The 16362-nt window shown below is 46.4% G+C and overlaps 1 protein-coding gene across 1 annotated transcript in view; it reads left to right on the forward strand.

Annotated features, from left to right (window-relative positions):
• Positions 1–12295, forward strand: part of LOC144769663 (B-cell receptor CD22-like) — a 238105-nt gene extending 225810 nt beyond the window's left edge. The window contains exons 6-7 of the mRNA XM_078653838.1: positions 498–650; positions 11852–12295. Of these exons, the coding sequence (XP_078509964.1) occupies positions 498–650; positions 11852–11932 (234 nt within the window). The 3' untranslated portion in view covers positions 11933–12295. The remainder of the gene's footprint in view (positions 1–497; positions 651–11851) is intronic.
• Positions 12296–16362: the final 4067 nt, after the last annotated feature.

Below are 16362 nucleotides of genomic sequence, written 5' to 3' on the forward strand. Positions count from 1 at the left end.
CTTTTCCATTTACAGTGCTCCCCAGGTGCCCTGGGGCTAGGTTCGTTCTACTGAAATCCCTCAAAATATATCAATTATGCAGAACCAAACCAGTATACAACTTTTACAAAAACCACACCTGTTTTGACACATACATCACATATATTACATATATTATACTTTATTCGTATTGGACAACACAAAACATGACTAGTACAAATCCTACCTTTTTGTTAAAAAAACCCTGAGCAAGCTCAAGTCCCAAATTTTGGAGGAAAAAAGTAAACAAATAAAAGAAAAATTGAAGAAGGAAAATAGAGGAAAGCCCAAGTTGGTTTCAAATTTATTTCAGAAAAATCATTCTCTCAACAAACTTGGTCTGGACAGTGACCAAACAGTGAACTATTTAGGGTACCCAAAATGACTTCAACAATCTTTTCACAAAATGTCTTTACAAAGATGAAAAATGAGGGTTACCCTGATGGTGTACTTTCACACACTTTTCTCCTACCTCACAGCCAAGACCTGGAACCAACTCCCCCTCCACCTCCGACGAAGCCCAACACTGCACCAATTCAGAAAGAACCTCAAGACCTGGCTCTTCGAATAACACAGCACAGCTGCTCACAACCCCCTCCCTCACTGGCCTCAGCCCCTTGAGACCCTCACCGGTGAGTATTGCACTCTACAAAACCCTTATTGATTGATCAACTTTGCTGCCATGCACCCAACCTTTTAGTGTCTGGTTCTACATCCTTTGTTATCCCTCAACCTAATGAGGTACATTTCTGAGGTGAGTCCAAACTTAGAGACAAGGACGGTTTTCATTGGGATGTATTTTATCTGGACCCCACCTCTAGTGTAGGCAAACTATCCCTCCGCATGTGTTTCCAGATTGATGCTCCCCACAAACTCTTCTTGGACCATGTGTAACTTAAGGATCACCTCAGAGGCAGAAAAACTCATGTCTATGTCATTCCCGTATCACATAGTTGGGCAGTAGATCTTTGGGTATGCAAACTTTCTTGCCCACTTCAGATAAGGGGGTAGCTGCCACCGTGATCGCTGGTCTCTGCTTGTCTGGCTTTCACGTTCAGCACTCCGAGACTCCTTTCATGAGCCAATGACTCTAAAACTAGTCTTTCCTCCATCTTGAGTGTGACCATTTGCAACTGAAACGTTCTCTCTGCCTTCCTGTCTGCCGGATACTCTGGCGACCGGCTGTGTGAAGATGCATTGCTTCCCTTTCTGACAGGAAGATTCATCTCAGGATAGGAGTTATCCCCTTTCTCTGAATCTCAGGGCTAGTATCGAGACCCTGCTCCTGCTCATCCATATCATCCTCCTCATTACCATTCTCTTTTCTCTCAGCAGCTTTGTGGACCTATGTCCAGACCCTCAGAACTTTTTGGAGCAACAACTGCTTAGTGCCCTTTGAGATTTGCAGTCCGCTTTCCATACAGAACTGTTTGAACTCAATCACAGTGTAACTTTTCAGGTTGGCCAACTCAAATTCCATTACTGCAGGTATGCCCACAGACAGTTAGGTAGCAAAGAGAGTATATTTGAAAAAAGCAAAAGAGCCAATCTAGGGAAATTTAAGGAAAATCACATTAGAATCAAATTATTTATCTGGGATTTTAGTGGAACAAAACATCACTGAATAACACTGCACAAACAGAACTCCAGATCTCCACTACTGAACACCAATGTGGAAATTGGGTTAGTGGTTGAGGGGCGTGAAACCCTTCTCACGCAGCAACCACAATTCCTGTCACTGTGGAGTCACAGGCAAACCCCATATTAACCTGTGCTTAACCCTTTGGTAGCTTGGCACAAAACAGTCAGGCTTAACTGAGAGGCAAGGTGTAAAGCATGTGTGCAGCAAGTCAAACAGTAATAAAGTAAAAACACACTACAAGACCAAAAATAGAGTAGAATCTCATAATTAATAAATTGTTTGACACCAAAACAACAAAAATCTAGTCAGAAGGACCGGAGAAATGCAAATTTAAAGATGGAATTGAAAATAGTGCCTAACCTCCTTAAGAACATTGCAGCATTTTCAATGATTGAAAAAACTGAAGAAAATAGACACATACTCACACACACATAAAGGGTACACAACACCCATTCTAACATTGGGATTGGTGAAACCGACTATGGTTACAAGTCCTCTCACAAATGCAACACAAAAGAAAAGGCCTGGAAGGGAGAGCTTGTAAGGTGTATAGATTAATACCTAGTGTGACCAGTACACTGAACGGTACCCCACGCAGAACAAAGACACCGGGGCCGGGCAAAGTGGTAGCCTAACCATGTCATAGGGCTTAGTGCACATGGCTGAATGCGGAAGGCCTTTAACAAGCCTAGAACCATACATCTGCAATGTCCAGCTCGATTGAAGATCAAGGCGAGTGGGAAGGCAAAGTAAAAATGCATCGGAGCACTCACTGTTCACCCACCGGTTACACGGATTACTGGGCAGGTCCAAGGGGGTATGTCTCTTCCGTGTTGGCATGATTGTGCCAACACGCAGTCATGGTAGCCTCTCTGGGGGGCCCGTATACACCATTCAGACTCGATGTTCCGGGGATCAATGCACATGGGTCCTACTGCGAGTGACCCTGTTAAATGTTTTACATATGTTTTTTCCAACTGCCAGGACACTACATACGAGTGTCTACATGAGACCGGTACTGATGCCAGGCAACTTTGACCCTAATGGGATGAGCTCTCTGTGCTATTTGCTCTTCGCCTCTGCTCGGGTGTAATTACACTATACCATTTGAAGTGACACAATGTGCTCACATCACGCATGCCACGAGTCACTTTAATTGATGGTATTTCAGCATGCCTTAGTTGCATCATTATATTTGTGTGATGGACTTGGTTCCAGTTCGAATCAGAACATTGTGGAAAGTATATTTTAATGTTGTTGGCATTTCTTGTTTTATTGCAGGTTGTTTTTATGATCTACAAGGTACCACTTTTTAGGGTGCTGTATTGGTGGTCACTTACACTCTTTCTCCCGATGTTGACCACTACCAAAAAGTGTCGGTAGATCCTTACTGGTCCTGATGAATTGCCATCTAATAAGTTAATAGGCAAGAAACATGTCGACCTCCATTTTCGCAACAAGCGCATAGACTCCATATCCTAGAGTGAAGCTACGCGTCTTGTTCCATTTTTAATTAGGATAGGGGCCATGTTCATTAAAATTGTTTTGAGTGGGCCTCCTCCTCTATTTTAGCCCACGTCCTTACACTCACTCTTCACCTACACTGTTTTAGGGCCCTCACACGCACTTCACCCACAGGCAAAAGGAAAAAAGATCTCCGCCAAGAAGGCCTCACCACGTGTGCCGATCGGGTATTGCACTACCGACCCGATAAGAAGCAGACCCGATGATGAAGCAAGACACCTAGCTGGCTGGGTGTGTGAGGGTCTTTTTCCGAAAAGAGAGGTTCCCTCTCCCCACTCCGACGGGAATTCATATTAGTTATGAAGTCCATGCCTAGAACAATATAAACCCTGCATTTTATGTTAGGAACTGCATACCAATACTGTGTAGTCAGATAGCTGGGGCCCATGTTGTTTAGGGATTTGTACATCATACACCAGATTATGAACATAATTCTTTTTTTTACTGGAAGCCAATAAAGTTTCCGGAGTAGCGGAGCAGATGCGGTTCTGGGGGAGAATTGCTTACCGAACGGGCTGTGGTGTTCTGGACTATTTGAAGTTTTTTAGGGATGCGTTCTATTCAGAAATCAGCCGGGTGTTACAATAGACCAGGCGGCTGATGATCGGAGCCTGGATTAGGGATTTCCAGGTGGTTAGTGGCAGGAGGGGGAGAACCCTTCGGAGTAGGGTGAGTGTGTGAAAGCATGTCCTGGCAGTAATGTTTGTGTGTTCCGAAAAGAGAGGTTCCCTCTCCCCACTCCGACGGGAATTCATATTAGTTATGAAGTCCATTCCTAGAACAATATAAACGCTGAATTTTATGTTAGGAACTGCATACCAATACTGTGTAGTCAGATAGCTGGGGCCCATGTTGTTTAGGGATTTGTACATCATACAACAGATTTTGAACTTAATTCTTTTTTTTACTGGAAGCCAATAAAGTTTCCGGAGTAGCGGAGCAGATGCGGTTCTGGGGGGGCATTGCTTACCAAACGGGCTGTGGTGTTCTGGACTATTTGAAGTTTTTTAGGGATGCGTTCTTTGCAGAAATCAGCAGGGCATTACAATAGACCAGGTGGCTGATGATCAGAGCCTGGATTAGGGTTTTCCAGGTGGTTAGTGGCAGGAGGGGGAGAACCCTTCGGAGTAGGGCGAGTGTGTGAAAGCATGTCCTGGCAGTAATGTTTGTGTGTTCCTCTAATGTTAATTCCTGGTCTACTCGCACTCCTAAATTTTTCACCACCTGCTTAGGGGAAGGGGCTGATCCTAAATCTCCGGGCCACCAGCTAGGGGACCATCTCACTTTTGCTTCTTTGAATGTCAGGGTCTGATTTATCAAAGGAGAGGAGAAGTTGTGTGTTTTCAGCATAGGAGACGGGGAATGAAGCCAATTTCCTCAGTAGCCCTGCTAAGGGGTAACATAGATGTTGAATAATGTAGGGCTTAGACAAGAGCCCTGTGGAACCCCCTTGGTAACTGTGGTGAGTCTTCAGACCTTGGTCCAAGGATCTCACTCCTTCCAGCAGCTCCCCAGCAGCTCTGCAGTGCTCTGCGCTGCCTCATGCCCAGCCAGCCCTCTTGTACAGGGTTCGAGCCTACCCTGGTCTCCTGGTCTCCTCTCCCTGAGTGTTGATCACTGCATTCTTGCCTGATGCTGCTGGAAAAGAAATGGCTACACGAAAGAACACCAGACAACCGCGCAGCCCACAAGGACGCCTCTCGCAGACATCGCCACCTCATCAGACTAGCCAAGAGAGCGTCCTTCAAAAGCCGCCTAGAAAACAACGCACACAACAGTAAAGAGATATTTAGCATTGTGAAGGAACTCTCCAACCCCAGCGCCAAAGCAAACGAGATCCCGCCCTCTCAAGAACTGTGCGACTCACTGGCCACCTTCTTCTACCGGAAAATTGCTGACATACACGCCAGCTTCCACAACGCAATCGCCCCTACCACACTGGACTCCACCACCCCAGCGAACACCACCCACAGCAACCGCCTGACCTCCTGGACCAAATCACCGTCAACGAAACAACACACTTCGCATGCTCCGCAGAATCTATAAGTGGATCCCCACTGCAACAAGAAGGACTGTGACCCAGGCCCTCGTCAGCAGCAAGCTAGACTACGGCAACGCACTCTACGCAGGCATCCCGGCCAAACACCTGCGATGAATGCAACGCATCCAGAACGCCTCCGCCCGACTGATTCTCAACAACCCTCACTGCACCCACATCACCCCCCACCTGAGAGATCTTCACTGGCTCCCCGTCGAAAAGAGGATCACCTTCAAACTACTCACCCACGCACAAAAAGCCCTCCACAACATCGGACCAGCCTACCTCAACGACTGACTCAGCTTCTACACCCCTACCCGCCAGCTCCGCTCAGCCAACCTCGCCCTCGCCACAGTCCCCACATCCACCGGGCGACCTCCGGTGGCAGATCATTCTCCTTCCTCATCACGAAGATCTGGAACACCCTCCTCTCCCACCTACGGCAGACCCAGGACCTCCTCACCTTTAGAAGAATCCTAAAGACCTGGCTCTACGAGCAGTCGCAGCCCCCCCACACTCAGCGCCTTGAGACCCTCGCAGGTATATAGCGCGCTTTACAAATATAGTGATTGATTGATTGATCGTTATTTTGCTGTACTCTTGCCGGGTACTGCCTTCTGTTATTTAATTCCTTGACTGCCACTGTACTATTGTTTTGCTTTGTCCCCTCTTATATTTCTCTCTTTTCTTAAATGTATTCCTTGATTGCCACTGTACTGTTGTTTTGCTTCTGTTCCCCCTCGTATTTCTATTTTCCCGCCATGTCTTGCTGTTATCCTCTGACCCATCCCCCCCCTTTCGCCCGCTCCCGCATCCCAGCTGTTCGTCCCTCCCCCCCTCCCCTTCAAATGCCGACTGCTGCGGGCAAACGCGCATGTGTCCTCAGACCGTGGTTCAAGGATCTCACTCCCCCCAGCAGCTCCCCAGCAGCTCTGCGGTGCTCTGCACCACCACACGCCCAGCCAGCCCTCCTGTGCAGGGTTCAAGCCTGCCCTGGTCTCATGGTTTCCTCTCCCTGAGTGTTGATCACTGCGGTGATCAGTGCATTTTTGCCTGGTGCTACTCTCATTATTTTGCTGTACTCTTGCCTGGTATTACCTTCTGCTAATTAATTCCTTGACTGCCACAGTACTATTGTTTTGCGCTGTCCCCCCTTATATTTCTCTCTTTTCTTCTATTTATTCCTTGATTGCCACTGTACTGTTGTTTTGCTTCTGTTCCCCCTCGTAATTCTATTTTCCCGCCGTTTCCCACCGCTATCCTCTGACCCCTCACCTCCCGCCCCGCTCCTGCCCCCCAATTGCTCGTCCCTCCCTCCCCTTCAAATGCTGACCGATGGCGCACCGACGGTGCGTCTAAGGCAAGCCCGTCTGTCCCGTACTCACCTGGACCGCGCCCAGCACCAGACCCCTTTGCCCCCGCAACCTCCACAGGACCCGATGCCGCTATAACACCAACACCCTCCACACACTCAATGTCAGCCAAAACTCCACTTGCTTCCAGGCCACCCCGAAGCTCACCCACGGATCCTTCACTTGCCGAAACTGCAGCTACACCAGCCAGTGCATGCCAGTTCGTCCTGCCCACCCCAACACTGCAGGCCACACCCTTCTCAGCTGCATACTGCTCAACACCTGCACAGTCCACAAGCACGCCATTGAACTCTGGGACCTGCTAGACTCCTACACCCCGGACGTCGCCTTCTTGACGGATACCTGGATGAACACCTCCTCGGCACCGGACATAGTCATCCCGGAAGACTTCAATATCACACCCAGGGACCGGACCAACAACAAACCAGGAGGAGGAATCACCATCATCCACAGGAACACCATCAGAATCTCAGCGAGCACTGAAGAAATCCTCAGCATGGCCGAACACCTACACTTCCGGATCCACTACAATAACAACACCACCCTCAGAGGAACCCTCGTCTACAGACCCCCGGGACACCGACCACAGTTCAGCAAATCCATTGCCGACCTCATCAGCACGCATGCCATCGCCTCCACAGGCTATATCCTCCTTGGAAACCGAATTTCCCCTTCGAGAACGACAACAATTCCACAACACTGATTGACAACCTCGCCAACCTCGGACTCAAACAACTCTTCACGGCACCCACCCACTCCGCTGGACACACGTTCAACGCCATCTTCTCCGCCAGCGACCACGTCACCTTCAGCCACACCACCGAACTCCACTGGACCGACCACCACTGCATCCACTTCTCCTTCGAGAAAGTCACCGCACCCAACCAAACGCAACGCTTCCCACACCGCAACTGGAAGAAAGTCACCGCATCATCGCCACTCTCGCCCAAACCCCTCCACCCGAACCCTCCAAGACCGACGCAGCAGCCCACAACTTCAGACAGGATCAACGACTGCGCCAACACCCTTGCCCCGATCAAGAAACCCTCCAACAGGCGCACCGGCTCGAGAGCCACCTGGTTCAACGCCGACCTCCAGAACTCCAAGCACACCTGCAGAAGACTCGAGAAGCAATGGTGCAAGGAGCAGACATCCGACAACCACGCAGCCCTCACGAACGCTAGACGCAAACACCACCAACTCAGCCGATCCGCCAAAAAAACTCCTTCAAGGAACGCATCGACAACAATGCACACAACAGCAAAGAGCTCTTCAACATCGTGAAAGAACTCGCCACCCCCAGCTCCCGCTCCAATGACGTACCAGCGTTACAAGAACTCTGCAACTCTCTGCCTACCTTCTTTCACTGCAAGGTCACAGACATCCACAACAGCTTCGACACTCAGGAGCTGACAACAGACAACTACGACACCCCTGACTCTACTCCCACGAAACTCCCAAACATTCTGCTTTCCTGGAACAACGTCAACGATGAAAACACCATTAAAATTATGAACACCACCTACTCACCTTCCGACCCCTGCCCCACCACATCTTCAAAAAGGCAAGCTCCATCATCGCACCCGAACTCTGAAAGATCACCAGGAGCTCCTTCGAGACCGCCACCTTCCCCAGAGAGCTGGAGACACACCGAGATCAACGCCCTCCTCAAGAAACCCAAGGCAGACCCAAAGGACCTCAAGAACTTCCGACCCAGCTCCTTGCTCCCATTCCCAGCCAAAGTCATTGTGACGACCGCCAACAGACAACTGACCCTCTTCCTGGAGGAGAACAACATCCTGGACTCCTCCCAATCCAGCTTCCACAGCAACCACAGCACGGAGACCGGCCTCATAGCCGCCACTTACGACATCAGGACCATACTGGACAAGGGCGAAACCACAGCACTCATCCTCCTGGACCTCTCGGCCACCTTCGATGCCGTCTGCCACTACACCCTACACACACGCTTCCACGACGCAGGGATCCGGGGAAAAACCCTGTTCCGATCCGAAGCCACCACGATCACCTGCGGCGTACCCCAAGGTTCATCCCTCAGCCTGACCCTTTTCAACATCTACATGGCACCGCTGGCCAATATCGTCAGAGCCCACCACCTCAACAGCGTCTCATACGCCGATGAAACGCAGCTGATCCTCTCCCTCACCAAAGACCTGGTTGTCGCCAAATCCAACCCCCACGAGGGAATGAAGGCCGTCGCCGACTGGATGAAGACCAGTTGACTAAAACTGAACTCAGATAAGATGGAGGTCCTCATCCTCGGCTCCACCCCCTCCGCATGGGATGACTCCTGGTGGCCTACCTCGCTGGGAGCTGCCCCGACATCCACTAACCACGAACGCAATCTGGGGTTCATTTTGGACTCAACGCTCTCTATGACCCAGCAGGTCAATGCCGTCTCCTCCTCCTTCTTCAAAACCCTCTGAATGCTCCGCAAAGTCTACAGTTGGATTCCCACCAAAACCAGGAGAAGGTGAACAACACTTAAGACGCAACTTTTACATCGCAGAGCCTTTACAACGCAACCATTACAATGCAAGCTATTACAACGCATTGCTCTGGGGGGCGCTCTAGGATAGGGAATAGGTTAATTTACTATCCAATAACCTTCCCTAGTGTCCACGGGGACTGGAGTTGGAATAGTAAATTAAACTATTCACTATCCAGCACCCCACAGCACTATGCGTTGTAATGGACTGCGTTGTAATACTTGCGTTGTAAAGGCATGCGATGTAAAAGCATGCGTTGTAATGTCATACATCCCCAGGAGAAAAGTCACCCAAGCACTCGTCAGCAGCAGGCTGGACTACGGCAACGCCCTCTACACAGGAACCAGACCACACTCCAGAAAAGACTCCAACGCATACAGAACACCACCGCACGCCTCATCCTCGGACTCCCCTGCCACAGCCACATCACCACCCGCCTAAGAGATCTGCATTGGCTCCCGATCAACAAGAGGAACACCTTCAAACTCCTCACCCACGCTCACAAAGTACTTCACAACGCCGGACCAGCATACCTCAACGAACGACTGTCCTTCTACACCCCGAACCACCAGCTCCGCTCTGCTGACCTCGCTCTTGCCACCATCCCACGCATTCGCCGATCTACCACCGGTGGCAGATTCTTCTCCCACCTCTCAGCAAAGACATGGAACACCCTACCCGCCCATCTGAGGCAGACCCAGGACCTGCTAACCTTCAGGAGATGTCTCAAGACCTGGCTGTTCGACCAATAGCTGCGCCAACCCCTTAGCGCCTAGAGACCCTCATGTGTGAGTAGCGTACTCTACAAATGCCTTGATTGATTGATTCTGTGAGTGAAAAGGGCCGAGGTTGATGGTTTGGCTTCGTTCGGTTTGGAAGTTGGTCAAACATTCAATGTGAATTCTCAGAGAGAAGAGAGAGAGAGAGACAAAGCTTTCTCTGGGCACAAGGGAGTACCAAGTATTAGTAAAAGCAATATCCTTTCAGGGTTAGAGTGCCCTATATATTATGCAAAACCAGGCAGTACGGCACTCTAGGTCATTTTTGGAGGAGAGAAGCTCCTTTATATGAAACACTCCACACCATCCAAGCCAAACTATATATACATATACATATATACGAGAATGATACATTTTCACAAAGCTTTACCCCCAAAAAAGTTCGTCCACCTCAGCTCCTTCCTAGAAAGTGTTAGGGTGATCCGTCAAGCAAGGTCTGAGCAAGAGGAGGGTCCTAAAATGCAAAATCACCATTCATTTCCCGTAGGCTTTTTTTAGGCAGTTTTACTGCAAAAACTGCTAAATGGAATAACACCAAATTTGGCAGGGTGAGTGCCTGTCCCTCCTCAAGCCTTAAAAAGCCCTGTGGACCCTATTCTCTGGGGGCTGAAATGAACTTTGAAGGGAGAGGCTCCATGCGACCCCACTTCCCTGAGCCTGTTAACACCATGGGGATCCTATTTCTCTGTGCTGGTTCACCAACTGTGTCCGATGGGGGCCCACCCCTGGGACACAGTCGTTTCCTTGCCGGTATCAGTGCCTGGTGGGAGTATTTTTAAATCTCCCTCCTGGTGGGAGCAAACATGCCTTCCCTGCCTACAGGACTGAGGGCAGAGAAGACATGTGTGCTCTCACTTAGCAGTAGCTTTAAAAAGCAGACTTTGTTTCTCTGCCCACACAGATGAGACTGGTAACATGCCGAAACAGCTGTTCCCACTGGGCGGGTACAGTGCCAGCTCCCCCAATACGTGGACAGGTGGCTGGGGTTGAAGGGACCCTCCTACTCCTCCGTGACTCCCAACTCGATTCTTGGTGGGTGCCCTTGGTGGGCACCAGGGCACAGTAAGTGCAGGGGAGCAGGACTCGTGCCCCCTATTTTTTGTTATGGCATTTGGCCCACAATGTCCTGAGGGTGTTCATTATCAGCACCAGGGGAGTGGGCGTGCGGCCTCCTTCCATTTTTGCTGTTTTTCGGACTCATGGGCTGAGGTCCCTAGGGCCCAACAGAGGCTCGGGGAAAGGGAAGACTAAATACAAAAAATGGGAAGGTTCTTCCTTCTTCTTCCTTGATGCTCAGTCCTTGAACCACCTCACCCTTGCAGCTCCCTGGGATGTAAAGTGAAGGTCAAATTTGGAAAGCCTTATAAACCATGCTATTTGACGCTGCCTGGGTTGTTTGGGGTGGGCTGTGATGGGGGCTGCTCTATCAGTACTGGAACACATTTCGAATAGCCGTGTGCTTTAGAAATTCATTATTGATTGATTGAAAAATGTACCGAAATTTACCCGTTTTAGTTAGTTTCTAGTAACTAAAACGCATGCCATGAACTAACTTTTACTCGTGCTCTCATCACGAACTGCTAGTTAACCCACACATGACAACTCTCATGAGATGATCTATGATAACATCTTGATAACAAGAATGCAATATCGGAAATGACATCATTGGCTTGCATGGCGGGGGCCGTATTCTAAAACATTCAAGTATTTAAGAATGTAGTGCAAAATTATTAGACGAGAATAGACCACGAGTAGCCCATTCAGGAAACAGGGAAATGTCTAAGTGTTTGAGAGTTAAGATTGTTTTGAAAGTCTGACTTAGTATGGCATCTATTGTAATATTACTTTAAGAGTCGATCATTATTATGTTTAAGTCTCATTCTTATTGTTTCTGATTTCTCTGAATCTTTTTGGATAGCCATTTCATTATATTAAAATCATTCTGTTTAAAACATTTTGTTCCGCAGGACTATGTAAATGTGGACAATCACTATACAGCACTGGTCCGATCCCAGATATCACCTGAGTATGACTGTCTTCGAAGATAGCACCATCATGAGGCTGTATGCAAGATTATCGAATACAAGGGCCAGCTTTCCAGTTATCCTGGACCTTGCAAACAACCCCTACGTTTTCATCGCATGTGGTTCCTTGTCTTGTTGAAACTAATAAAAGGCTGTTGGATGTGCACACTACTCACCTGACAAACAGACGGTGGCCACTGTTTTCAATGTATCCAAACCCACAAAGAATAAAGATCTGTCTGAGGCAGGGGTGGCAATCGTTGCTTCAAAGGGTCTGTGCTCATAACACATTTCATCATGGTATAACTTTACAAGCAATCTATTCCGATTGGAGTTAACATCATAGTGAGTAATTGTCCTGAAAATCCATCCATCAATGTGACGCTTTACGGGTCAGCATTTGACCTGTTCTCTTAGCTTCTTTGTCAGTGCACACTGGGGAATCTGTCAGCTCTTCACTTACTTGGGATATTTCAGAGTATACAATACGTGGAGCTTTAAAGCGTCAGGCGTTTTGATATCTTGAATACTGTTTGTGGTGCATCTTTTGTATAATCATTCCTTGTTAGAGTTGTCAATCACACTAAGCTTTTCAATCCAAATATTGTTGATAAAATATCAATGCAAAAGAAAAAGAAGCACATCAAAAGAAACATTAAGCTGAACAGGGATGAGAGGATGAGATTGAGGTTAACCTAATGGCCTCATAAAGTAATGGAGATACATGCATTTTTAAGCACTTTAAGCATTATACAAATGATAGAAGTAAACAAAAGAAAAGGAAAAAAATGAGAATGACTTCCTGTTTATTTCCACATTTAAAACCATACAGTAATTACAGCAAACTTATTGGTATTGTTGTGAATGAAATATAGGTTGTACTCCAGAGCTAAGACTGGGATCATATTAATAGGTTTACCTATTTTAGAATAATAAGTTAGTGTAGAAAGGGATCAGTTTTGTCACTGCAAATATTGTCATGGAAACCGTACAAAGCAAAGATGGTTGACAATTTTTGTCAACAAATCAAAGATTTTATATAATAAAATACTAGGACTTACCTAACTGTTGGTAAATAACCCATTCATGCATTGTTATTATTATCATACATTTCAGCCAGACCTCATTAATCGATGGTGATTATTGTCTTCATTTTTATCAAGATACAGATCATGCTATAGATAAGGCAGAGTCATATCAACCCATATCTTAAGTTGGCAGACTATTTCCTAGTGTAACCAAGCTATTGACATTCATAGTAACGAAGGCCCTCATTATGATGCGGTTCGGATCGCATCCGATGGCTTATCAGTTGCGATCTAAACTGCATCTACTGCTGCGGTCTGACTGACGCTTTAGGATGCATGCGGTCTTATGTGTTATATATGAGTTTGAGTCCATCATTTGTAGATTTGCAGTCGCTGGTGAATTTAGCGAGCGATTGGTTTGCACATTGGAGTTGTGCATGAGTTGCATTGATTTACTCTGTCAATTTGGAATTCTAGCACAGGTGATTTTAATAGGAACCTTTACAAGGTTTTATTCTCCTCTTTTCTACAATCACTCGAACATTTCCGGTGCTCTTCTCTCTTTACCCTAGATTGATCTATTTCTTTAGCTAACCGCTTTTCTTTATTATTTTAATAATTTGTTTTATTTCATAGTGCACTAAGATGGTTTTGCCTTGATGTGTAAAGACAGTGCACTGAGTGTGTGGTAGTCTCACCTACAATTTGGGGGATGTTTAGTATTGAATTAATTAAATGTAGATGTTTTATACTATAACCAGGATATATATTTGTTTGTTGTAGCCCTGATGAAGTCTTTGGTTATTACCATTAGATGAAACATGTGTTGGCAAAAACTGTGACTGTTGGTTGCTCTGATGAAGAACTAAAGCGCAACCCAATATTACAAGATATGGAATAAAGACCAAAGATGAACATCTAAAGAAAATGACTGCGTGAATTAATTATTATTGGACACTATTGATTTTCTATTTAGCCATATTTTAAGTTGGCAGACTACTTCCTAGTGTAACCAAGCTATTGACATTCATAGTAACTAAGGCCCTTTTTATGATGCGGTTCAGATCGCAACCAATGGCCTGTCAGTTGCGGTCTGAACTGCATCTACTGCTGCGGTCTGACTGATGCTTTAGGATGCATGTGGTTGGAGGCAGGCGTTGGAGGGACCGTCCAACGCCTTCCGACAGGCGCATGGAGCCTGTTGGTTGTAACCTTCTCATAATCCCTTAAGGACGGCTTGTCCTCCATCGGGTTTATGATGTCACTTTCCGACAGCCATTCCATTTCGGGCTTTCAGGCATGGAAAGGCTTTCGGAAAGCGACATAGGGTGCCCCCTAGCAGGGCCTGCTTTCCCCCTTGCCCTCTGCATCTGGGTCTAGGGGGCACCTATGCTGCCCCATGCAAATTCCTGCACGGGGTGACAGGCATCATGAGGTGCCTGCCATACGATGCAGAGATTTTCACAAGCTCTCATTTCTTGATGGGAGCTTGTGCTGCGGGTGGTTTCCACCCATCACGCATGCTCCCGTTGAGAAATTTGAGTTTTCGACCACACTCTGTGCAGTCAGATCGTAATTCGGTGTGTGCAACTGCCGACCTATGGTTGGGTGGTTCATCCACTGAAACCGTGTCGGTTATAGGGAACTCATAGACCTTTGTCATGACAATCCAGTTAGGAGGACCATTACTCTTCTGAGTATTCTGTCAATAGACTAGCTTGCTATTTATCCTTTAGGATTCTTCATACTGGTTTAGAATGTATTCCCTCGGTCACCCTAGAAAAGAGACCAGAGATCACACCTTCGAAACTGATCCTCCTTTACCGGTATTTGTTTATAGGAGAGTTTTGTAAGTGTTGTGTCATTAAAAACTGTCTCAAGCTATGTTTCTACACAATATATATTTGTCAACATTGAATTTGCTTGCATTGTTTCAAATATTTTATTCTTACTATACTTCAGTATATGGTCTAGCTGATTCTCTCTCTTACTTGACCATTCCTCAAATTTATAATGTGGAGCCTCCAAACAGAAGAGCATCATTGTTCTACAATGGTGCTTGTTGATGTCTGGCACCATTACTCTAAAGTTGCTTGTTGATGACAGTCCATATTAGTTCAGTATCTTTGAGTAATAGATGTGTTCGATCCAATGATGATGACACACTACCATATATCAACTCTTTCTATAAGCATGTCCAGTGAGGTGTGTCACGTTTGGAGGAGAAGTATGCCAAATGCACCAGGTGGTGAGCTTTATAATGCAAATCCATGCGTAGAAGCCGGAGACCTCCAACTATCGTGGCTGCATGTAAAGGTAAAAAATATTTGTTGTGGCCTTTGTGATCCACATATATGGTTCTTCAACATTTTGTCCACGTGGTGTAGCAGAGATCTGAGGAAGGGCATGTGCTGAAGATTGAATTGGATCTAGGTACTAACACCATATTTGATTGCATTATGCCCCATAGGGAAACTTGAAGCTTTGTGCGGGATTTAAAGTCAGATTTGGTCTTATCTATCATAATTCTGGAATGTATGTGGTTAATTGCTTCCCTATCTTTGCCACTTTGCATCCCAGGTTATTTGATTGGAACCACTCGGTAGTGTGTCCTGAAATGAATGGTGAAAGGGTATAAGAATTCAGCGGTAAGGCTTCACTTTCTGTGCAGTTTATTTTACATCCTAAGAAACAATAAAATCTTGAAAATATTTCTAGTATGCCAGATTTTTTAGCTTCTGACAACAGTGGTGATATATCATCTGTGTAGAGGAACCATGTGCATTTGACTGCAGCAGAGCAGCAGAATGTACACCAGATACTTCTTTGGATTGACTCATTTTTGGAGCAATAGCCAATAAAAAAGAAAGGGGAAAAGGGTACACTTGTTGAGTTCCTCTATCGATATAGTAGAGATTGCATTACAAGTCATAGCAGCAGAGTTTTTTTGAGAGAACAGCTGAATTTTTGTGTATACATGAAGTGGGTGTTTTCTCTTTTTCTCCCTATACAGAGCCAATATCCTGCTTGCTTTTTCATCAATGCTTGAATTAGATTCTGGGAAGTCTTTTTTTGATTAAACGTGAAGGGCCATTTAAGATCGAATGTGGTTTGTATTAGAGATTGTAGTACATCTTGTGATGATGAATTTGGATATGGAATAGTCCGTTTCTGGGTTTTACTCTCCAGCTGTTGCTGCTAGTTTACTGCCTTCCATTTACTAATAGCAAATTCTCTCATTAGTGGTACCTGCCCATATGATTCACATGCTGACCATGAAGTTTGGTTTGATAAACGTGTGTTTCCTGACAGTCATATATTCTTGTAAGAATAGGTATATTGAAGTGTTTTTCCTCTGTATCGTTGCATTTTAGCATTGGCTTTTTTCCAGTACTTGATCCATGGAGTTAAAACACCTAGTTAAAT

This window comes from Lissotriton helveticus, chromosome 7 (assembly GCF_964261635.1).
Source record: "Lissotriton helveticus chromosome 7, aLisHel1.1, whole genome shotgun sequence".
Classification (NCBI taxonomy): domain Eukaryota; kingdom Metazoa; phylum Chordata; class Amphibia; order Caudata; family Salamandridae; genus Lissotriton; species Lissotriton helveticus.